This window comes from Ananas comosus, unplaced genomic scaffold, assembly GCF_001540865.1.
Source record: "Ananas comosus cultivar F153 unplaced genomic scaffold, ASM154086v1, whole genome shotgun sequence".
Lineage (NCBI taxonomy): Eukaryota > Viridiplantae > Streptophyta > Magnoliopsida > Poales > Bromeliaceae > Ananas > Ananas comosus.
In genome coordinates, this window is record NW_017893533.1 from 11,580 (window position 1) to 36,088 (window position 24,509).

At 43.9% G+C, this 24,509-nt stretch overlaps 2 protein-coding genes and 2 long non-coding RNA genes across 8 annotated transcripts; 3 read left to right on the top strand and 1 right to left on the bottom strand.

Annotated features, from left to right (window-relative positions):
• Positions 1-634: 634 nt before the first annotated feature.
• LOC109706258 (heavy metal-associated isoprenylated plant protein 32-like) lies at positions 635-3,353 on the top strand. The gene is made up of 3 exons (XM_020227051.1): positions 635-814; positions 1,125-1,200; positions 1,414-3,353. Exons 1-3 carry the CDS (start codon positions 779-781, stop codon positions 2,847-2,849), a joined length of 1,548 nt encoding a protein of 515 aa, XP_020082640.1. The 5' UTR covers positions 635-778; the 3' UTR covers positions 2,850-3,353.
• Positions 3,354-5,196: 1,843 nt separating this feature from the next.
• LOC109706259 lies at positions 5,197-8,057 on the top strand. 5 transcript variants are annotated; one of them, XR_002215130.1, is made up of 4 exons: positions 5,197-6,282; positions 6,540-6,609; positions 6,707-6,774; positions 8,020-8,057. It is a non-coding gene; the product is annotated as an uncharacterized LOC109706259 (long non-coding RNA). The 5 variants fall into 5 exon arrangements; XR_002215132.1 differs by lacking the exon at positions 8,020-8,057 and adding an exon at positions 6,887-6,995; XR_002215133.1 differs by lacking the exon at positions 8,020-8,057 and adding an exon at positions 6,890-6,995.
• Positions 8,058-8,871: 814 nt separating this feature from the next.
• Positions 8,872-9,822, top strand: LOC109706257. Its single transcript, XM_020227049.1, has 2 exons — positions 8,872-9,014; positions 9,369-9,822. The coding sequence occupies exons 1-2, from the start codon at positions 8,872-8,874 to the stop codon at positions 9,820-9,822; spliced, it is 597 nt and encodes a 198-aa protein (XP_020082638.1).
• Positions 9,823-19,427: 9,605 nt separating this feature from the next.
• On the bottom strand, positions 19,428-19,858 carry LOC109706256. The gene is made up of 3 exons (XR_002215128.1): positions 19,749-19,858; positions 19,567-19,671; positions 19,428-19,483 (listed from the first exon to the last, which is right to left on the bottom strand). It is a non-coding gene; the product is annotated as an uncharacterized LOC109706256 (long non-coding RNA).
• Between the last annotated feature and the right edge of the window lie 4,651 nt (positions 19,859-24,509).

The following is a 24,509-nucleotide window of genomic DNA, read 5'->3' on the forward strand; positions in this document are numbered from 1 at the left end:
GTACTTTTCTGCCTGTTATTACATTCATTGGAATTGGATTGGAAGAACCATGGAGAGCATCTCGCGTAAGATTTACTTTCCTAGAGGGGTGTCAATGTAAATAGCGAGTTACCGAGGGGTATGCAAAAGAACATGAAGTCCTTTATCTTTCTTTTCTTTTCTTTTCTTTTTTTTTTCTTTTTCTTTTTTTCCCACCCAAAAAAGAAATCGAGGAGGGGGGAGGAATAAAAGCACCATTGTAGTGTAGCAAAACGAGAAAATAAATTTTTTAAAAAAATAAAAAAAGCAGCACAATAAAGGGCAAAAGAGAGAAAACAAAGAAGCTAGAGCAGGCTCTGCCCTTGCGAAAGCTCCTGCAACCCCCCCGCCCCCCCCCCGTCTTCTTCTAATCCTTTCTTTCCTCACCATCATCACATTTCTCTCTTAAGCTAGGGCCCCAAAGGTTAAGCTTTACTTATCTTCAACACAAAACTACGCCTCCTCTCACACACACACACACAAACACACACACACTCTCTCTCTCTCTGTAACATCTCTCTCTCTCTCTCTCTCTCTCTCTAGGACAAGAACAAGAACAAGAACAATCTCTCTCTGTGGTTCATCACTTGAGCTCCTCTGAAAACCCAACAAGGGGTTCTGTTTGGTGGTTTTTTCTGCATCTTGGGTACCATTTCCCTCTGATTTTGAGACTTGGTGGCACTCAGATCTGTGAAGCTTTTGCTTGTTTTGAGAGTGAATATAAATTGGTCGGGTTGGTCTCCTTGGTGGCTTAGGAGGAATGAGTAAGAAAGAAGATAGTGAGTTCAAGCTACAGGTACCATCTTTCCCTTCCTCTTTTTTTTATATATATATATATATATATATATATATATATATATTCCTTTTTGCTTCATTTACACTCAACACCATAAAATGTGCAACATTTTCTCCATTAATGGCGCTTACATTTATTTTTATTAGTTTTCCTTCTCGTGAAGTTTTAGTTACCCCTCATAAGAAATCGTTTACTTTCTTACTCTGAAAGATATCTCTGTTTATTTTATTTTATTGTTAGTTTGGTTTCCGTCTACTAATTTTTGGTTTCTTTGTTTTTTCTACTTGTTTCTCCAAAAATATATTTGTAGACTTGTGTTCTTAAGGTGAACATTCACTGTGATGGGTGCAAGAAGAAGGTGAAGAAGCTGCTGCACAAAATTGATGGTATGGATCCATCCTCTCTTTTCTAGTTTCTCTCTAGAGATCTAAAAATTGAATCCACCATACATACATACATACATACATACGTCTTCTTTTATTAATCTTTAAAAAAAAGAAAAACCGAGGAATCCGAGTGGTGTGTGTTTCTTTCGTTCTAATGTAATGACTCCTAGATCTCTTTTGCTGCTTGTTGTTGTTGTTGTTGTTTGGCTTCAGGGGTTTGCACCACCAACATAGATGCGGAGCAGGGGAAGGTGACTGTCTCAGGCATTGCGGATGCGGCCACCATCATCAAGAAGCTCAACAAGGCTGGGAAACATGCAGAGCTCTGGGGGAGCTCAAAAGGCGGCGGCGGCAGCCTCACCAACCAGCTCCAGAAGCTCGGCCTGGAAAACAATGGAGGGAAGGGGCAGCATAAAGATAATAATAACGGCAACGGCAACGGCAACGGGAACGGAAAGGGGGGTCAGGGTCAGAAGGGGGGCGGGGGAGGGAAAGAGCAGAACCCTAAGGGGCTGGGGCTTCTGCAGCCGACACCGCAGCAGCTGCAGCAGCTGCAGCAGCAGATGCAGATGAAGGGCTTCAAGGATCTGAAGCTTCCCCAGCTGAAGGACCTCAAGCTCCCCTTCCAGAAGGACCCCAAGACCGTCAAGTTCGCTGACGTCGACGATGGCAGCGACTACGACGACGACGACGACGATTATGACGACTTTGACGACTTTGACGACGATGACGACGAATTCGACTACATTGATGGTCTCGGTGACGATTTCTGCGACGATCCGAAGATGATGATGAAGCCCGCAAATAACGTGCAGGGCGGTGGGAACGGGAAGGGCGGTAACGGCGGCGGCAGTAGCAGTAAGAAAGGGGGCGTCGAGGTTCTGGTGCAGGGTAAGGGCGGTAATGGGGTTAATAATGCGAGTGGGGCTGGCAAGAAGGGCGGCGGCGGGGGCGGTAAAAATGGTGGTGGGGCTTTTGATGTTAAAAATGGAGGAGGGGGGAATAATAATGGAAAGGGTGCTCCCAGTGGAAATGGCGGTCACACCAATCCTAATAATAATCCTAATAATAATAATAATAATAACAACAACAACAACAACAACATTAATAGTAGTAGTGGGGGGAAGAAGGGGGGTGGGGGAGGTGTTGGTGGGAAGAATAATGATGGAGTGGGAGTGGGAGTGGGAGTGGCAATGGGAGTGGGGGGCCACACCCATCCCCATCCCCATCCCCATCCCAACCCCAACATGATGGCGAACATGGGTGGTGGTCAAGGCTTCCCTGCAGGCATGGGCCAGCAGCATCCGATGGGCATGAATGCGGGGCCCATGGGGAGCAGCATCCCCGCCGCCGTCCAGGGCCTCCCGGCTGGGGCCGTGCCCGCAGGCTACTACCAGCCCCGGATGGCGGCAGCGGCGGCGGCACCCGAGATGAACCCCTACCAGCAGTACATGGCCGCGCTGATGCAGCAGCAGCAGCAGCAGCAGCAGCAGATGATGATGAACAGCATGGGGTACCTGCCGCCGCCGCCCATGGGCTATGGTTACGGTCGGGCGCCGTACATGATGCCGCCGCCGCCCCATCAGCGCGGCGAGCACTACTCCAACATGTTCAGCGATGAGAACCCCAACAGCTGCTCCCTCATGTGAACCAATTAATCAATCAAGCGGGGATGAGTTTAAATGAGTGCTGGATATTATTAGATGGTAGCTCTTCTTCTCTCTATGATCTATCTCCTCTTCTTCTTCTTCTTCTTCTTCTTCTTCGGCTTCTCTTTTTTAAATCTCGGCAAAGGGAGAAGAAGGGGGCTTCTGAATATACAGTGGGAATCTGGGTGGTTAATCTTCTTCTTCTTCGTTTCTTTTCCATTTCTCTTCTTCATCCTTAAATCTCTTTTCCGTCTTTCTTTGAACATCTTCTGTCTTGATGAAGTTAAAAGTTGGGTATAATATTATTATTATTATTTATAAGTAATATATATAGAACATGATAAGGTTTTCTTTATTACATGGAAGGAAGCATTTAGAAGAAATCAAGGCTGGTGTTTGTTGGTTTTCTTAATTTATGGCTCGATCTCGCTCTATAAGATGTGAAAGAAGCTAGCTTAAGAAAAGGATCTTGAATGAATGGAGGAGCTGGAAGCTCTTCTGCTACAGTGAGTACAGTGGATGATGTATCCATGTGTTTATATGTCGAAAATTGTGTTAAGTTGATATATATTATAATGGAGGGTCCGCCCAGAAACTGGATTTGCGCTTAATTTGTTGTGGTTCGCTTTCCTTCTTTCCTACTACTACTACTACTACTCTATTTCGTGTTGGCATGCACTTAAATAACGTGTAATCCTCCTCCTCCTCTCTTATCATCTTCCCTTTTCAGCTCTTCTTCTGATTATTGACTGTTTTAGAGGCGAAGGAAAAAGAGTTTGGCGGCTTCATTAACTATGTAAAATAATAAGGCTTTCAATAATCAAGAGTAAATTAAAAATCCAAATCTTCTTGCTGTTTGGATAGAGACCCTCTTAAAATAAAAGGACGAGCTGCCTCTGTCTTACTTTGGCAGGAAGCAGTCAAGGGACTTTCACTTCTACGGGCAGTCCAGAGCTTTTATCGATCTTTTGATTTCAGGCTCCATTTAGATATTATAATAAGTTATATAGTAATAATCTATGCATTGTTAAGAGAATATTCCATTTTCATGACTGTACGTTTTAAATTTAATTTTCGCATTTGGATGATCTAAGAATGGTTATGGTAGAAATGCAAACTTCACGTATAAGATAATTTATTTATTGAGAAATATATGCCGAGTCTACAACCTTGAGGAGTCGAATAGCAACCCTCCAATTTCTATGGCCAAAATAGTTTATCAATATTTTTGATCTTTAGTACGTTTAAAACAAAGAAAAGAATTGATGAGACAATTTGTACAACTTGGCCATTAGATGGGTCAAAGTTGCAAAATGACGGCCTTAAAAGGATTGTAGAGGGAGCTGTCGAGAATGGATAAGATATATTAACTTAATCTCTCATCTGTTGAGATAAGTTAGGGTCAATTAGTTTTGAGTATTTGTTGCAACTACACGAGTTGTCATACTCCAATATATATAAATTCATGTATATGAATGAATAATTAAGTCTTTTTGCCTCTTTCCAATCAAGCTTCTATTTTTTTTTTCAATTTTCACGTGGTATCAAAGCAAAGTTCCACACTGTTTTACTTTCTCATCTCTTCTTCAATTGCCTTTATGTAATCCACTATAATGGAGCACAAAAATACTTCCTCCAATGCTAAGGTAGATGATATTACAAGTCCTTTTTATCTTCGTTAATTACTCTGATAATCCAGGAACATCTTTGGTATCTCAACCACTTAATGGCGAGATTTTGCAACTTGGAGCGGGGCAATGTTAATGGCCTTGAGTACTAAAAATAAATTTGCGTTCATTGACGGATCAATTGCGAAGCCACCAAGTAGTGATCCAACTTTTGTAGCATGGATATGTTGCAACAACATGATTTCTTCATGGATTCTCAACTCCTTATCAAAGGAGCTTGCTACCTGCGCAATATATGCCTATGAGATTTGGAATGACCTTAAAGAGTGCTTTTCCCCAATCAAATGCCCCTCGTATCTATCAGCTTCAGCATGAGATCGGTTCGCTCCTTCAAAAACAATCTTCTGTAACTACTTACTACACCAAACTCAAATCTCTTTGGGATGAATTGGCAATCTATCGTCCCATTCCAACTTGCAATTGTGGGGCCAACAAAACTCTCATTGGTTATCAACAACAAGAGCGTTCTATGCAATTCCTAATGGGGCTTAATGAATCATCTGCCCATATACACGGTTAGATTTTATTAATATGGATATGTTGGAAAATCTATCTTTAATTAAAATATTATGTAATAACAATTCGAAAGTTTAATATTAGTTTTAGAAAAGATCCGAGGAAGAAAATAAATAAGAAATACTGTAAAGAAAAGGATTAGAAAAGGCCTGTGGATCGAGGCGTGCAGAGCACTGGCCTAGAAGGGAAATTGCCCCTCAATGTACGAGGCTTTCCAACAATTACTTCCAGCGATACAACGACCATATTTCACTCCGTTGGCACGCTTTCAAGATGGCGCAAGGCGAATCCAACAAGCTTCAGATCAAGCAAAATACGAGAAAGCTCAGCGAAAATCGGCGCAAAAGATCAATGATGAGAAAGCAGGAAAAGACGAGGTAGATGCTAGGGTTTTGCTCTTAGGTATGTATAGGTTCCGGTTGAACTCACGCAACCTCCTCCAATATATATATATATATATATATATATATATATATATATAACCAAGGCAAGAATCTTGTTTCAACGTGTCTAATCCGTGTAGAACAAGATAAGTCTTAAGATTATGCGGGATACAGATTAAGATTAGGATTAGGATAAAGATAAAGCCAAAATTAAAAATAAAATAAAATAAATCGGGTGTATGGACTGCGCGCGTCGCTGCCGGCCTAGCCTGACTAGGCTCGGCTCGTGCTCATGTCTTGCGTGTGTTTAAACGAGAGCATAACTGTAATACACTGAACTTTTGCGAATTGCGGAGTTCGAGTGTGTGGAATGGAATGTGGAACTATCCTACATGTTCTATAGGACTTGGATAAGTTTTTGTACAAGTTGGAGAGTGATTGGAGGGTAAAAAGTAAGAAGGTGCATTGAACTGGCGAAATCAGCATTTTTCTGCATTGTGTACCGGTACAGCCATCATCGTGTACCGGTACACATTGGCAGATACGTGGCAACAAGGTTATTTTGATAATTTCACATTTGATCTCTATCTTATGTCCCCCCAGTGCGACTCCTGAAGCATCTTGAAAGGCAGTCGAGCTCAGAGAAAGGTTCTTTCACCTTCTCCACTCTCTCTCTAGGGTTTTTCTCTCTCTACTTAGAATTCGGCGAATTCGCTCGTTTTCGTCGCAACGTTGGTTTTCCGCGGGTTGCGAGCATCACAGAGCCTTCTTGGATGAGTGAGGGAGTATTTTGGAGAGCTTTTCGCAGCTCTGGACCAGTAGGACACTGGTTGGATGTTCGATAAGGTAATCGACTCAATTTTTCCGCTATCGACGCGTTATTAGTTGAATTGAGTATTGACTTCGGGATTTTACTTCTAGCTGTGCTAAACTGAGGTTTCAGCAATTAAAGATGAGTTATTTAGTTGTGAATTAACCTCCTTTGACCTGGGATGAACTACTTTGAAGCTTGATTGAAATAATTAGTTCTTTATGACTCAATTTTGGAGTTATATGCGAGTTAATCGCGTAATTGATGCAGTCTTGGGATTTACTCTTCGCAGCAGGTTCTCGAACCAAATTGAGCTTAATTGGTGACCAGGGAGACTAGTTTGGAAGGTGTTCTAACCAAGGGTAAGCAGGAATTTCAGTTAGAAATTTAATCCCGCAAGAATTCGACGATAATAGCTTGTATACAAGTATTCTAATGCCGTTTTGATATTGTTCGCAGCGAGAGTGCGATCGACCCTTGGATTGTCTTTGGCTGACCGGTGAGTGCTCTAGGAGATTCATCTTGAGGTAAGTAAGCCCAAAACAGAGATTCCAGTTACTACTTTGTTCTAATTAAGAATTTGCCGAATTTGGACTCTTAAGTAACCGCCTCGATGCGGTTTTGGTGCTATGTTTTCAGCAGGGTTGAGGCCTAGTAAACTGAATTCGGGACTTCTTTTGGGCTGATTTGGAGCTTAGTAATAGGTGGGTTTGACCTAACCAGAGCAAGTGGAGCTCTCCTATGTTCTATATATACTATAGAATTGATACAGTTGTGTGCTTTTGTGGTTGATATAGAACTTGAGACAAGTCACTATATTATAGTGTTGATATATAATTGAATTGAAATCTCTATAAAGTAGAGAACATTCATGCATACAAGTCTTTATCTTCATGTTTAATTCAGTTGAATGATTAATGGACAAATTATCATGTTTCTAGAAAGTAGAAAATCATGATATTCTTATGACACTTTCTTGACTCTAAAGTATAGAACAATGACATGCCTATGATGTTTATAGTGCCATGATAGTGACAAGATCCCGATGCCATATGTAAATTAGCATTACCTCGCATGTTTATTAATCTAGTGGATACTAGTTGTTGTCTATATTTATTATATTGAGATTCCGATCAAAGGATCGAGAGCGAGAACATTGCAAGTTGGGAAAGTGATGACTGAGACATATTGAGCTATGGATTTGCTTGCTGCCATTGTGCTCATTTGCACATGCTTGTGAGGGTCGCTCCCTACAAGCCGGAACTCCGGAATTGGCCTACGCGACAGTTGCTCGCCCGTGCGGGATTAAGTGCCGAAGTGGATTGCCGTGGGGAGTGTATACTACCAGGGGGCCATTAGGCGCGGCGCAAGCTGGACTACCTTGGGTAGGTCCCTGTGAATGAAAGGAAAGTGCTAAAGGACATTGGACAGTAAAGAATGACCACCAGATATAGTGTACAGTTTTTAGTTACACATTTATATTTATGTTCATGCTTATAGTAGCTACTATGCTTTCATTGTTCAGTTGACTCATTACTGTGGAAAGTTATTGCATGTTGCTTACATATTTATTAATTGTTTAGCATTGAAACTATATCATGCAAATTACATGCTCTTTACTTGTTAGCATCATACATATATCATGCAATTACTGCTTTTATTTTCATTCGGTACATCATGAGCCTAGTGGTGTAATTCACCGAGGCTGGCGGCTTATCTACTGGGAACTATTGTTAATAGTTCTCACGCCCTTTTTGTGGTTATTTTTATAGAGCCATCTACAGGAGAGGCTAGGGATCGTGGCAAGGGAGTCGCGTCTAGCTAGACATTGCTAGGAGCATGCTAGTCGATCACCTTGCTACTCGGGCTACGGCCGAGGGTGATGTCCCTATGTATAGAGAGACTACCATTGTATCTACTTTTTGTATACCCAGTGATGTATATTTACTATTGGACCAGATACTATAATTGTGATACTTCTATTTTGTTGAGACTTTGGATTGTATACTCTTTGTTCTTTTACTGATAGTATATCAACTTGTACTTTGCTCTGATATCAGGATAGGATTATCTTTATTCTATTTCCTATCGATTTGCTTCTTTGTAGACGCCTTATATACTGCAGGTGTATGGCGGGTCTGTACACGTACCCGGGCATGACAGATTATAGTGGTATTAGAGCCTAGGGTTGAGTCTTAATAGACCTAGCAAACCTTAGGCTGGTTGGACTGTAAGAATAGGCTCGCGAGAGACGAGGTCTTGTCGAGGTTGTTGTTAGCGAAAGTACTTTGATTGGGTAATTTATAAACTCCGAATGTTAGGAGTTTGATCGGAATGTGCAATTACTAACTTTGCAGAGGGCCACGTTGGCGGTCGACAACGTGACATCGGAAGTTAGTATGCGTTATATTTCATTACTTTCGCTTAATTAGCTGGTTTATATCAAAAGTAAAGGTTCAATAGTATAGGTTTTATTAACCTATGTTTGTTTTGTGCAGCAACTCAAGATGCCTTCGACTCATTCGAGAGCCGCCGGGGCGGCTGAGGGAGCTGGTGCGGAGGAAGTGGAGACCTCCGTTACTTTTGGATCTTGTGGGATCCACGAGCTACATGATTAGCTTGCGATGCTGACAGATTTGGTTACCCAGCAGGCTGCGGCAGCGCGACAGCAGATGGACGCTGCACGTCGACAGGAGGACAGGATGAAGAGGCTAGAGGATCTGTTACTGCAGCAGACGACTGACAGAGAGATTCCAGATCCTTCGCCGTTAGTGCCAGAGGGGGAGATGACTGCGAGAGCACCGTCACCTGTACCGCACACTTCTCCAGTAGCCCCGAGGGTAGAGCCCCGACAGGAGACTGTAGTACCGCCACTAGTATCAGCAGCTGCGACAAGGACAGTGTTGCCAGAGATGGTGGGGGTTGAGGAGCGAGAGCGGATGATAGAACGACTGAATGAATTCCGTCGTTGCAACCCTCGAACCTTTGATGGGGAGAAAGCAGATCACTGGGTGGTCGAGAAATGGCTAATGCATATGGAGAAGCTATTCGATGATACCTTTGTTGAGGAGTGGTATCGAGTCTGGTTTGCGACACACCATCTGGACGGCGAGGCTTACAGGTGGTGGGTGGACATTCGTGAGGATCCCCGCACTGATTTGTCCGCTATCACGTGGAATAGGTTCAAGGAGTTATTACTGACGACCTATTTTCCTCAGAGTGTAAAGAGGCAGATGGAAAAGGATTTGAGAAACCTGAGACAGGGGGACAGGACAGTGGCAGAGTATGAGCGAGAGTTCTCCCGACTACTCCACTGCGTTCCTTCTGTGGTTCGAGATGATGAAGATAAGGCCCGTATCTTTGAAGTGGGTTTGCGGCCTGCGATTTTCAGATTGGTCGAGGCGTCAAACCTCTCTACTTACAAGGATGTGGTGAACCGGGTCTTGATTGTTGAAAAAGGGGCAGAAATCATGAAGGAAAGAGACATCGTGGATCGGAGTAAAGGAAAGAGACCGACAGCTGAGAGCAGTGGTCAGCAATCTTTCCGGAGGCCGCCGAAGTATCCGAGGGGCTAGTCAGGCCAATTCAGGGGTCGAGGTTTTTCAGTACCCCGTGGAGCACCCGAGCGTCGTCGACCACCGCGTTGCGTCATTTGCGGTGGGCCTCACGTACCGCCACAGTGTCCACAGCGTGGGAGCAGGTGCTTTCTCTGCGGCCAGGAGGGCCATTTTCGCTCAGACTGCCAGAAAGGTTCTTTGCCTGCACCCTCGTCAGCTTCTGCACCTGCATCTTCAGCTCCGAGCCAGGGGACCCCGACAGCACCCTATCAGTCTAGGCGACCACCAGGACAGCGACAGTCAGAGAGTTCGCAGCAGGGTTCGAGTGGGCGGATGTATGCCGCCGAGACTGAGGGCGCTGCTGCAGCACAGAAGGTCGTAGCAGGTATTATTTTGATTCATGATGTTCGTGTTCATGCATTATTTGATATTGGTGCATCACATTTTTTTATTGATCGACTGTTTACCGAGTTGCATAGCATACAGTTAGTACCTACCTTGTATCCGGGACGAGTGATCGTGCCCGACCATACCCTGGATATTCGTGAGTATTGCCTTCGCTGCCCAGTTAGGGTAGGCGACTGGATTATGCCAGTAGATTTACTAGCACTACACAAACTAGGAGAGTTTGATGTAGTATTGGGTATGGACTGATTGACACAGTACTATGCTACTATAGATTGCAAGAACAGAACAGTGACCTTTAGGAAACCGGGTCAGCAGGAGTTTGTTTATAAGGGGTGTCAGAGTTCATTATTCGCAATGACTATTAGCTCTTCGCGAGCCCGACAGTTGATCCGGAGAGGGTGTGTAGCCTATCTGGCTAGCATTTCTGTGGATGGTGGTGAAGCCATCAAGATTGATGATATCCCAGTTGTGCGGGAGTTCGGGGATGTGTTTTCAGTTGAGTTACCGGGTATGCCACCTGATGGGGAAGTTGAATTCGTGATTGATCTTGTCCCTGGGACTGCCCCTATTTCAAAAGCACCCTATAGGATGGCACCCGCTAAATTGAAAGAGCTGAAGGCACAGTTACAAGATCTTTTAGATAAAGGATTTATTCGACCGAGTGTATCACCTTGGGGAGCACCGATGTTATTTATCAAGAAGAATGATGGATCCCTTCGATTGTGTGTGGATTGTCGAGAAATCAACAAAGTCACAATCAAGAATAAATATCCATTGCCCAGAATTGATGATTTATTCGATCAGTTGCAAGGGTCGAAAGTATACTCTAAGATTTATTTGCAATCTGGTTATCATCAACTTAAGATCAAGCTTGAGGATGTCTCTAAAACTGCTTTTAGGACACGGTATGGGCATTATGAATTTACTGTTATGCCATTTGGACTGACAAATGCCCCAGCAGCCTTTATGGATTTAATGAACCGTGTCTTTAAGCCCTTTTTGGACAGGTTCGTGGTAGTGTTTATTGATGACATCTTGATATATTCTCGAAGTGACAAGGAGCACGAAGATCATTTAAGAGTGGTGTTGCAAGTATTTCGAGAAAAGAAACTATTTGCAAAATTAAAGAAATGTGAATTTTGGCTCCGAGAAGTAGCATTTCTGGGACATGTCATTTCGGAGGCAGGGATAGCCGTGGACCCGAAGAAGATAGAGGCAATTAAAGATTGGCCCAGGCCAACCAATGTTACAGAAATTCGGAGTTTCCTGGGCTTGGCAGGATACTACCGAAGATTTGTGGAAGGATTTGCAAAGATGTCTACCCTTCTCACTCGACTCTCACATAAAGGAGCTAAATTTCTGTGGAATGAAGCCTGTGAAAGAAGCTTTCAGGAGCTGAAAGAACGGTTAACCACTGCCCCTATTCTAGCACTGCCTGTTACTGGTGTAAGATATCGAAATTCGACGATGTTGGCTGACTTTGGCCAAATGGGCAAAAGTGGGCGATTGAGCGGTTTGGACAAGCTCCATTCGGCATTCCAACAAGTTTGGAAGAACCAAAAATGTGTTCTAAAGGAGTTGGAATGGTTTGGACAGCGTTCGGTGCGAAGTGGAGCCGAAACAGAGTAAAAACAGCATCCTGGAGCTGCTGTACCGGTACAAGGGTGATGGCTGTACCGGTACAGCCATCGCAGCTCTCGGAGTTAGAGGGCTTCAGGTGTTGTACCGGTACAAGGGGCTTGTACCGGTACAAGCTTTGCGAAACCGAGAACCCGAGCTCTCGGGTTGCGCTCTGTTTTGCTGTCACCCAGGCCTTGTACCGGTACAAGAAACCGTGTACCGGTACAAGGGCGCACGAACAGCAGGATCAGTTTGGAAAATTAGAAAATAGAGGGGCTTTTCGGGATTTTGTTACAATAGAGGCCTTTTAGCCCTCTCTCTCAGCCACTCCCTCTCACACTTAGCTCTCTCTCTCCCTCTCACATAGCTCTCTCTCTCTAGCCGAATAGAAGGAGAAGAAGGAGAAAAGGAAAAGAGAAGGAAAAAGAAGGAAAAAGAGAGGAAGGAAAGGAAGGAGAAGAAGGAGAAGAGGTTTGGGAGCTCTTCTTCACCTCATTCTTGGCCTAGGGCTTGCTTTGGAGCAAACCCTAGAGGTAAGCCTCAACCCCTTTCATGGTATCTTGGGTTTTTATGAGGTTTGGTTGGTTTTAATGGTTCAAATAGAACCTCTTGAGTTTAGGGAGCATGGATTTAGCTCACATTGAAGCTATAATCCATAACCTCTCATGGATCCCAACCCTAGGGTTAGATTTTGGGGATTTTGCAAATATTAGGGTTTGATCTCTTTTGAGGGATTAGAAACCTAATTCTTATGCTTATAAACGCGTAGGCGAAGACGGTTTGTCGATACGAAAATCGAGCGCGAAGATATCACTAATTGAACTGCTATAGGGTTAAAGCTAACCCAACAAAAATTAAGCGGCGACAAGACTAGCACGAAAGCGCGTCTCGGAGTGTTTTCGGCATCACCTAAGGTGGGGGAGTGCCATCCCGAAGTCATCGGGCTACTCATTATGTCTAAGTTTAAATATGACCAAGTTGCATATTGTGCATGTTCTTATAGAGTTAAAGATTAATTATATTGCTTCAATTTGCATGCTAGTAGCTATAGATATGGTTGATTGAATGATTTATAAACTAGTATGCATGAGATTAAATAATAGAGTTTAATGATGAGATTCAACCCTATATGAGATGATTAGAGCTTATAATGTTAAAGAACCAACATTGTTGATGAGTCTAAATGACGAGTGGCATCTAGTTAGAAAACTATGATTGAGTGGCACATGTTTGATGTTTACTTGAGATGATCTTATTAGTGTGGTTGAGACACTATGAGATTGGGTACAAGAACTTATTGATCTATGCTAATATTACCCTCAAAGGGTTGTTGTTGCTAGTGAGTTGATCATGATCACATTGCCTGTCTGCGCTTGGTGGGGTCGCTCCCCTCAAGTTGTGCGCTCCGGAGTTGGTCACTAGAGAGGCAGCCTGCTTGCTGCTCGGATAGCCGGTTGTTATCCGCAAGCGTACTCGGGGATAGTCCAGCTAGACATCCCTCGGAGGTTGACATGTGAGCCTTACTTGCGAACCTTGTGTTCACTTGGAGATTAGGTTACCCATTGAGTCTTACCCATGATTGATGTTCATAGTAGCCATTCATTGTTCATATTAGCTTATGTGCTTTCCTAGTAGCATGTTTTATAGCTTATTATGATAGCTGTTGTAGATGTTCATAGTTGCTTACCTACCCAGCTTTATTTATTGTTCATGCATCCATGATGTCAGATTGAGGCATAGCTTGATATACCTGTTTCACATACCTGCTTTCAGTTCAGCTTAGTTTTATATATATTGCATATATATATCTCTCTATGCCTGCTTATGACCTAATGGGTAGATCGGCGGAGTCGGCGGCCGAACCCACTGGGAACTATTGGTAGTTCTCACACCCTCGTTGCAGGTACTAGCTCGAGCACCCCGACTGAGCAGGAGGATCGCGGCAAGGGCTTAGCGCCCTAGCGGTTTGATAGTTATTTTACCTTTCCTATTGCATTAGCACCACCCTATACTTTTGTTTTATACCTTTGAGAGTAGATGTTGTATAGGGTGAGGATTTAGAGAGATTTGATGTATTTTATTTTGATAAAATGAATACAAGTTGTATTTAAAGATTTAAAGCTAATGAGGTTGGGAAGGATTTCATATGTCCTACTTTATGTTTAAATAGTTAAGTATCTCTCTTTTGTATACTTGTATGGTTTTACTTGTATCGCTTGCTCTAGTTGGTTGTAGCACTGTTTGTGCTTTCGTTTCGTTGTTGATTGTGTATGAATGCAAGTTGTTTTTCCTGGGGACTTTTTGTACACAATCTGTTGCTTAGCCTGGGGCGGACAGGGGAAACTCCGTCCGTTCGGCATCACGCACGCCGCCCTCGAAACGGACCAAACTGGTACTGTTTCGGGTAGTGCGGTTGGGGGCGTGACAACTGGAGTGGATTATGTGATCTATAGTGATGCGTTACTGAATGGACTAGGGTGTGTTCTAATGCAGAATGGCAGAGTAATTGCTTATGCTTCTCGCCAATTGAAAGAATATGAAAAGAACTACCCTACACACCATCTAGAGCTGGCAGCTGTGGTATTTGCTTTAAAGCTTTGGCGCCACTACCTCTACGGTGAGCGTTGCGAGGTGTACACAGATCATAAGAGCTTAAAGTATCTGTTTACTCAAAAGGAATTAAACTTGAGACAACGTAGATGGTTGGAGTTGCTCAAGGACTATGATTTAACCATCCTCTATCATCCTGAAAAAGCTAATGTTGTAGCAGATGCTTTAAGTCGAAAATCGACGAAAAATTTGGCAATGTCGATAACTCTGCAACCACTGTTGGTAAAAGAAATGGAGCAGTTGAATTTGGAAGTTGTAGCTCCTGACACGCCTTGGCGACTTATGTCATTGGTAGTGCAACCGACCCTGATCGATCAAATTAAAGAAAAGCAAGCTCAAGATGAATTCCTATAAAAGATCCGAGCAAAGATCACTGTTGATCAAGTTGGTGAATTTCAAGTGGATGATCAGGGATTGTTGAAATTTGGCAATAGACTTTGCGTGCCAGCAGATCCAGATATTAAAGAAGAGATTTTGACAGAAGCACATCGGGCGCCGTATGCTATACACCCTGGGAGCACAAAAATGTATAAAGATCTGAAGTTAACTTACTGGTGGCCTGGAATGAAAAAGGAAGTTGCAGACGTCGTGACTAAGTGCTTAACCTGTCAGCAAGTTAAAGCTGAACATCGACTTCCTGCAGGAAAACTTCAGAGCTTACCCATATGAGTGTGGAAGTGGGAGAGGATCACTATGGATTTCATCGTTGGATTACCTCGCTCACAAGCAGGTCATGACGCAATTTGGGTAATCGTGGATAGATTGACCAAATCTACCCACTTTATTCCAATCCATACAGTCTGGTCAGGGAATAGACTCGCACAAGTGTACCTGGATGAAATTGTGCAATTATACGGAGTACCTGCTTCTATTGTTTCAGATCGAGATACCCGCTTCGATTCACATTTCTAGAAAAGCTTACAAGAGGCCATGGGTACCCGATTGGATTTTAGTACTGCTTTCCACCCTCAGAGTGATGGGCAGTCCGAACGTACCATCCAGACCCTGGAGGACATGTTGAGGGCCTGTGTGATTGATTACCAGGGCAGCTGGCCACAGTTCCTACCGATGGCTGAATTTGCTTATAACAATAGTTATCAAGCAAGTATTCAGATTGCACCTTTTGAAGCCCTGTATGGTAGAAAGTGCAGGTCACAACTTCATTGGAGCGAAGTGGGAGAAAGATTAGTTTTGGGTCCAGATGTGCTACAAGAGGCTGAAGCTAAAGTTCGACTAGCACGAGAACGTCTACTGATAGCTCAAAGTCGACAAAAGAGTTATGCGGATAAACGTCGGCGGGAATTGGAATTCCAAGTAGGCGATCATGTATTCCTAAAGGTTTCACCAACAAAAGGGGTTAAGAGATTTGGTATTCGAGGAAAGCTGAGTCCTCGATATATTGGACCCTACGAGGTGTTGGAGCGGATAGCCCCCGTAGCATATCAGCTTGCTTTGCCACCGAGCCTATCAGGAGTACATAATGTATTTCATGTATCCACACTACGGAAGTAGAGCTACAAGAAGATTTGAGCTTTGAAGAACATCCAGTGAGGATATTGGCTCGAGAAGTGAAACGGCTTCGAAACCGCGAAATACCGTATGTAAAGATACTTTGGAGCAATCATGATGAACGAGAAGCCACTTGGGAACTGGAGAGTACAATGCAAGAGCACTACCCCTATCTTTTCTCGACGGAATCTTGAGGTAACTATTTACAAGTTTCGCGGACGAAACTTCTTTTTAGGAGGGGTGAATGTAATACACTGAACTTTTGCGAATTGCGGAGTTCGAGTGTGTGGAATGGAATGTGGAACTATTCTACATGTTCTAAAGGACTTGGATAAGTTTTTGTACAAGTTGGAGAGTGATTGGAGGGTTAAAAGCAAGAAGGTGCTTTGAACTAGCGAAATCAACATTTTTCTGCATTGTGTACCAGTACAGCCATCATCGTGTACCGGTACACATTGGTAGATACGTGGCAGCAAGGTTATTTTGGTAATTTCACATTTGATCTCTATCTTATCTCCCCGAGCACGACTCCTGAAGCATCTTGGAAGGTAGTAGAGCTCAGAGAAAGGTTCTTTCACCTTCTCCACTCTCTCTCTCTACTTAGAATTCGGCGAATTCGCTCGTTTTCGTCGCAACGTTGGTTTTCCGCGGGTTGCGAGCGTCGCAGAGCCTTCTTGGACGAGTGAGGGAGTATTTTGGAGAGCTTTTCGCAGCTCTAGACTAGTAGGACACTGGTTGGATGTTCAATAAGGTAATCGACTCAATTTTTCCGCTATCGACGCGTTATTAGTTGAATTGAGTATTGACTTCGGGATTTTACTTCTAGTTGTGCTAAACAGAGGTTTCAGCAATTAAAGATGAGTTATTTAGTTGTGAATTAACCTCCTTTGACCTGGGATGAACTACTTTGAAGCTTGATTGAAATAATTAGTTCTTTATGACTCAATTTTGGAGCAATATGCGAGTTAATCGCATAATTGATGCAGTCTTGGGATTTTCTCTTCGCAGCATGTTCTCGAACCAAATTGAGCTTAATTGGTGACCAGGGAGACTAGTTTGGAAGGTGTTCTAACCAAGGATAAGCAGGAATTTCAGTTAGAAATTTAATCCCGCAAGAATTCGACGATAATAGCTTGTATACAAGTATTCTAATGCCGTTTTGATATTGTTCGCAGCGAGAGTGCGATCGACTGTAATAACTGAGATTTTTGATTTATTGATTAAACCCTTTTGTTTGACGATGTTCTTGTGTGTAATATAATTTTAAGTGTACTCGTCAAATTTCAGGAGAAAACGAGTTAAAACGGAGAAGTTACGTGACCCGGAAGTTTGACTTAAGTGAATAGTAACTCCGATTTTCCGGAGAGGCCGCGGAGTAGAGTGGACTTTCGACGCGTATTGGACTCCGAATATAGCCTTCCAATAGCTCGTTTTCAACCGCTCGACTATCCTGGACCCAATGGCACTGACGGAATTGGATTTGGATGCACGGATTTCGAGAAAAAGGGGTTTAATGGTTTTTACATATAATTGTCTATATGTGGTTTTTGGTTGAACCTAGGAGGGATGGTTTTGTCGCAAATCGGGAACCTTTTCGGGCGAAACGAGATGCTAGATTCGATGCCTCTGTCGTGCTGATTGCGCTGGTGTGATCCGATCGGAAATCCGACGGACGGATCTTCGGGAATCGCGAAAAGTCCGCGAAGGGACTGATTTGAGTAATCGGATTATTCGCGAACAGGCCCTATATTTTATGCATCGAATTGCGAGTTTTCGAACTCAGAGGGACTATCGCGCATTGTGCGACTGCTGGTTGACAGCTGGGATTAATTCGATTCCTTTCGAGGGGGGTTTTCCGCAAGTTTTCCATACCTTTATATAGGTGAATCTAGGGTTTTATTGGACCAAACCCTAACCCTAGAACCCCCCCCAGCCGCCCCTGCCATCCCAGCACCTCCCTGCCCCGCCAGTGCTAGCGTTCCGGCCGCCGCCGAGCAGCCCCGGCCGCCGGAAACCGCCTGCAGCCAGCCTTCCTCCTCTCCTCGGCCACCTCCCTCATCCATCTAGACCGAGGGCTTGTGGGAGGGTCTCCACCGCCTCTGGAAGCGAGCCCCGGCCTCCTTCCACCTCAGGCGTGCCTCTCCCCTAGCTCCGGCCATCCCCCGACGTCGCCGGAGCCGCCGGAGGAAGCTGCGGCCAGCCCTGGTCAGCCCAGACCGAGCCAGGCCGAGCCGGGATTGCGGGCGTTGCCACCCCTCTTCTTCGGCCGCGGCACCTTCCATCTGGCTCCGTCGACGTCCGTCGTGCATCCCCCGCTGTCCCTGCACGCCGCCGGCCGTCGCTGAGCTTCCTCGCCGCCGCCCAGTTTTTGGTGCGGGCCGACCTTGGAGCCGCGCCGCCCCCGGGCGCCGCCTTTGCCCTCCGAGGTGAGCATCACCTTCCTCCTCGGTCTCCGGCATCGGATCATCGCCGCCCCGACCTCCCCCGGTCGCCGCCTCGCCGCCGGCAAGCTCCAACTCGAGAGGAAGTGTGTGGGCCCGATCTCCGCCGCCGCGCCACCGGCTGCTGCCCGCCGCCGGCGAGCACCTCCCCCGGACTTCTGCGACCGGCTGCTCCCATCTCCGGCCGGAGCGCCCGCCGCCCGATCGCCGGCGGCCATCCCTAGCTCCCACTGCTCCGGTGAGTAGCCATTTATGGTTCCAGCACTACAGTTTTGTGTTTCGGTCACTTTTCCAGTGATCCGATGACTCCCTGGCACCTCGGGAGGTGAGCACGATGATCGTGGGCTCGTGCTGAACACGATGCTCACCTCCATTTAGGTTAACGGTGCCCTGGTTAGTGAGTAATGTGCTATCTTCGCGCTGTGCGCGCTGGTTCGCTGTTGTTCGCNTACTCTATATATTTTGACTTGGATTGGATACTCGTTGTATATCGACTTGTACTTTGCTCTGATATCAGGATAGAACTTTCTTGAATTACTTCCTATCGACTTGTTGCTTGTAGACGCCTTATATACTGCAGGTGTATGGCGGGTCTGTGCACGTGCCGGATATGCTTCCGCTGGTACCCGGGCGTGACAGATTACCTTAATTAGATATTGAATTACTTGCTCCCTGCATCAATGGCCCATTCCTGCATTTCGGATCAGCAGGATTCCAACTCCCCCAATTCTCCAAGGTTCAGTCCTGGCAGCAGGGAGTCACCATCAGCTCTTCTTTAAGATAAGTACTTAATTTACCATCAACTACTAATCCATCTTACCCAATTTCAAAGCTCTGCCAGGCCCCTCTTCAATTTGAAACACTAAAAAAAGTCTATCTGGTTTCCTTCCAGCTGAAGTTCGAGAGCTACCAAGCAGCAGCCACTCGTTGGCTTTCTTCTTTAAACCCTCTACCATTTCAACATAAAAGTAATTTTCAACTTCTTTATACAACCATTAGGAACACTTTTGTTCAGGAATTAGACTTCATTTCTACCTGAATTCGAAGATCCCCTCAAGTGTGCTCAACTCAATTCTCTTTCAGCTCTAACTCTAAAATTTCAGCGACATAACTCTTAACTTAATCCATTTTACAGCAATTAATTGGACTATAATCCAATATGGGATGAGCTTACCTCAGTTTGCTGCGAAATTAACTTGCCCACAGCTTCAAATGATCCACCTCTACCTTTCGGCAACACCAATAGCAACACTCAGCTTGCAATTCAGGTTAACTAGCACTAATAGCAAGAATTCCTGAATCAGGTCACCTTGTAGGCAATTAACTCAGTTAAAAATTGAGTCTTAGTCAACCTACCTTAATTAGAGACCTTCCTCTAGTTGTTCAGCAACTCCAATTAGCCGAATTCCAAAGCTTGGATCAGACTTCTCCTCAGCCCACAAGCCTCCAAGCTGCTGCCAACACAATTCCCTTCAACTCTTCTTAGCTTAGAGAGAGAGAGAAGGAATTAGAGGATAAGGAGAAGAGGGAAATAGGGTCTCAGCCTTTGGACATGTGTATTCCACTCAGGATAAGCTGATATGCTCGAAAAATTGCAGTTTAGCCCCTTAATTTCATGAAATTGCATTGGTGGACAAGTGTGGCCCACAGCTGTGTACCGGTACTGGCTGCTTGCTGTACTGGTACACAGTGTACCAATACTCAAAAACAGCAGCAGCAGCAGCTTGTTCAATTTTCTTTTCCTCTGATTTAAATCATTCCTTTTTCATTCCAACACTTCAAAAACATGCCAAATGAACTTCCCAAGCTACCAAATTAATTTGGTAACCTTCCATTTTCAAATTTGCATTAATTTGGCCATTTTGACCAAGTTAAATTGAGATTTCAGCATTTGGACAGCAGCAGCAGCTTTACCTCTTGTTTCTCTCATTTGAGTCACTCCAATGCCATTCTAACACATTTAAAATTATCCAAAGAAGCTTCCCAATCTATCGAATTGATTTGGGAGCAATTAGATCTCAATTTTTGCATCAATGTGGTCATTTTTGACCAATTGACTAAAAATTTCAGCTTTCGACTCAAATGGCAATTGGAGTTCTTTTGTCGCTTCGATTTCATTCATGTCTATTGTCACACATCCAAAACCTATCAATGGATGTTCTCAAGTTACTAATCGGGTTTAGAAACCCTTAATTTCTATTATAGCATTATTGTGACCACTTTGATCACAATTAGCTCGAGATAATTTTCAATCTATTACACAACCGGTCTCTCTTTGGGGGACCGGTCTCTCGGGGACCGGTCTCTAAGGCAGGGACCGGTTCCCGAGAGCTAATTTCTCAGGACTTAGCCGATTTTTCAGCTGTCTCATTTCATACGCGTTCGGGGACCAGTCTCTCCCACCACGGACCGGTCCCCGAGAGCTCAAAATCTGTAGTTTTGCAGAATTTGGTTCTTTAGCTCTCGAAAACCTTCCACAACGCACTCTTGATCATTTTAACACCTTCGGACTTTTCGATGTGTACCATCCTCGCACTTTGGTCAATTTGACTAAAGTTCGATATTTATTTCCCGAATTTTCGATATATTACACGTGGACTCAATTCCAAGGCACTTTTGGTACTTTGGACATCTTTAACTTTCCCAAAGGGTACTCTCTCGACAAATAGTAGATCCTGGACGAAGTACAACTCTCGAATTTCGAGAATTCACTTCCTTACATCCTCCCCTTCTTAAAAGGAGTTTCGTCCTCGAAACTAACCCAATTCTTAACTTTAACTCAAACCCATACCTTACTCCTCAAATAAATCGAGGATGGTGTTTTCTCATCAGATCCTCGAGTTCCAGGTGGCTCTGGTTAGGGTCCTATGTGTTGCAAGTTTCGTGGTCTAGTCGGAGTCTTGGAAGAAGTCCGGAGCGGAGTATTGAAGATCGAAAGAAATTCAAGACTTTCGAAGAATCGGAAAGGACGCAAAACACGGCAAACTTGGAATCATCGATGCTTAGTAAAGTTTTAATTCATGGTTATGGTGGGTTATACTAGTTTATAAGGATTAGAATTCATTTTAATCAAAGTTAGTTGATTCAGAAAGTGCTTACGAAGGTTACGGAACCAAACAATGCAAAAATCTCAAAAATTGCATTGGTGTACCGGGTAAGCATTGAAGCCCGTACACGGTACAGCCATTGGACTTGGCTTCGTATTTCTGTTCCGTCCTTGGTAACCGTTGACAGCCTTTCGTGTACCTGTACACTGTGTAAAATCGTGAAAACTTTCTAATTGACTCGATTTGATTCTAAAGGTCTAAAATAAGTATTGTGGGTTCCTGCTAACTTATCAAGCATCACGAAATCATGTTTGAGAAACCCGTACGAGGCTCGGATTTTCATCTAAAACTTTTTTTTCTACATAAAGCCTCTTTTAGGTCAAATCGAGATATCGGATTTTATATCTATATGTCGATTATGATCTCCGCTTCGCTTGGAGTCTGATTCCTGGTTTTCTACGATACTCCTAAGCCGAAGTGATCACATCAATCATGATACTCTTCGTGAACGGCGTCATGGATTCGGCGTGGAACAAAGGCGGTTCGTGGATTCGGATCGTTGCTCGTGGATTCGATGGCGTCATGGATTCGGCGTGATGAAGCTTCGTGGATTCGAAGTGGAGGCGTTCGTGGACTCGAACGTAGACGGGCGTTTGGACAACCCGGAGGTAGCGCGAAAGATTCATAGGAGGTTAAGAGAGGTTGAGCTCCGGTGGAGTCGGGTAATCACCTTGTAATCTTTTCTCTTAGTGATTATTTTTTCGCGTGTTGTCCGTGGGTTTTTCTCCAAGTTGGAGTTTTCCCACGTAAATCTCGGTGTGCTTTTTATTTTCCGCATTTATTTTTATTGCATCGAGATTTGTGGTTTTTGGCCGTTCACTTATTCACCCCCCTCTAGGTGATAGATACAATCTAGATAGATCCTTGGGCTCCTCAAAACTTTCAATTGGTATCAGAGAGGGATCTAGATATATTATTTTCGAATAGCCGAAGGCGGTAACGTTAATCGTCCTTCACTCTTCGATGGCACGAATTATGCCTATTGGAAAGTTCGCATGAGAGCTTTTCTAATCGCAATCGATGAGCGTGTTTGGAAAGCTATTGAATTTGGTTGGGAGCACCCTACCGAAGTTGTCAATAACGCTACCGTCCCTAAACCACGGAACAAGTGGACAAAAGATGAAAACGAGTCATCTTCGTTTAACGGTAAAGGAATTAATGCTTTATTCAACGCTTTATCGCAAACGGAGTTTACTCGGGTTTCGGCATGTGAAACGGCAAAGGAAATTTGGGATACTCTATAAGTTACGCATGAAGGAACGAGCTTAGTAAAGGTCCAAAAATTGCAATGCTCACTAGCAAGTTTGATTCAATTTTGATTCAATTTCTATGGGCGAAAATGAGACCTTTACCGAGTACTATACGCGTCTACAAGATGTTGTGAATACATGTGCTAACTTGGGAGAGAAAATCCCGGATTCAAAGGTTATTAGAAAAATTCTTCGAACTCTTCCGGAATACTTTCGGGCAAAGGTTGCCGCGATTGAAACGGTTAAGCATCCGGACAAGATGAAAGTCGAAGAATTAGTAGGCGCTTTACAAACGTATGAGATGACTTTTCCTACTAATCAATCTTCTTCCAAGTCTTTCTCTAAAAGCACAGGGGTTGCATTGAAATCGACGAAAGAGGAAGACGGAGACTCGGATTCCGACGGAGATGTTTCTCTTGCCGACTTCGAACATCAACTTGCGCTTCTCACGAAAAAGTTTCGCCGGAATTTCCGAAAGAAGAACAATTCGGACAAGGCTACATCATCTAAGCAACAAACGATTTCTAAATCTTCTACATCTAAAGAGAAGAAACGGGCAAAGGCTTCGAAAGAAAAGGACGAATTTGAAGGCGAAATCCGATGCTTCAAGTGCAAAGGCTACGGTCACATCGCAACGGATTGTCCCTCAAAGAAATCATATACTAAGAAGGCTTTGCAAGCAAAGACGTGGGATGATGCAACTTCAAGTGATTCAAGCTCGAGTGACGAAGAAAAGAATGGAAATCTTGCCTTATTTGCTACATCTACCTTACCTTCGTCTAACGCTGTGTGTCTATCCTCAATTGCTACTAATTCCAACAATTCTCTTTCTTCACATGATTCTTCGAGCAACAATGGCGAAAGTGAGGAGGAATCAAACGACGACGATATAGCGGAAGTGTACAATCAACTTTTCATTGAATCAAAGAAGATAGCTAAATTGAATAAGAAGTTGAGACGTCGTTTGTTGGAACTTGAAGAGGAAAACAACAAGTTGAAGACAATGAAGAAAGCTCTCGAGGAGGAAAGGGAAACAAATTTGAAAAATAATTCAATCCTCCAAGAGAAGCTAGATGAAGCGGAATCAACGATCAAATCCTATAAAGATAAAGTTGGATATTTGGAGCATCAATTTGAAGAATCGCACAGATCCAACAAGGCCTTGACTAATCAAGTTCATCAACTCCAATCCGATATTCAAAGATTTTCTTCGGGATCTAAGAAATTGGATCATATGCTCGGGTTGGGTCAAATGAATAAGTTGAGCCTCGGATATGAAAGGACATGTGTTGAGAAGGATTCAAAATCAACTTCTAAAGTCTCAACAAATTTAAAAGAAAAGGTGTGTCATCGATGTTGCATCAAAGGACACATCAAAAGGAGTTGTCCGAACAAGGATTTGAAACCTCAATCGGCATTATCTACAACTCGACTTCCCCCACGGAATCAAAAGCAAAATCAAGTAAGTCGAGTGCCTCAAGAGAATCGGATCCTACCTAAGCCACAAGCAAATCGGATTTCTAAGCCTAAACGACAAGTTCAACCGAAGCCTCAAGCGAAGAAACCACCAACGGTTGATCAAAAGTTTAAACAAACGGCACCTAACGTCGACAAGTCGAGAAAACCAACGATCCGACAAGTTTGGATCCGGAAAGGTGATATCTTTCCTTGCTCCTCGTCTTAGTCATTTTTGATCTTTAGTGTAATGCTTTGATTGGTGCTTGTTGCATAATTTTATTCATTGCATTACATGTTTAAAT

Coding starts and splice junctions, on each gene's coding strand:
- LOC109706257 (XM_020227049.1), top strand. CDS start 8,872: ATGCTGACAGATTTGGTTACCCAGCAGGCTGCGGCAGCGCGACAGCAG. Junction 9,015..9,368: donor GAGATTCCAGATCCTTCGCC/GTTAGTGCCAGA, acceptor CGAGGCTTACAG/GTGGTGGGTGGACATTCGTG.
- LOC109706258 (XM_020227051.1), top strand. CDS start 779: ATGAGTAAGAAAGAAGATAGTGAGTTCAAGCTACAG. Junction 815..1,124: donor ATAGTGAGTTCAAGCTACAG/GTACCATCTTTC, acceptor ATATATTTGTAG/ACTTGTGTTCTTAAGGTGAA. Junction 1,201..1,413: donor GCTGCTGCACAAAATTGATG/GTATGGATCCAT, acceptor GTTTGGCTTCAG/GGGTTTGCACCACCAACATA.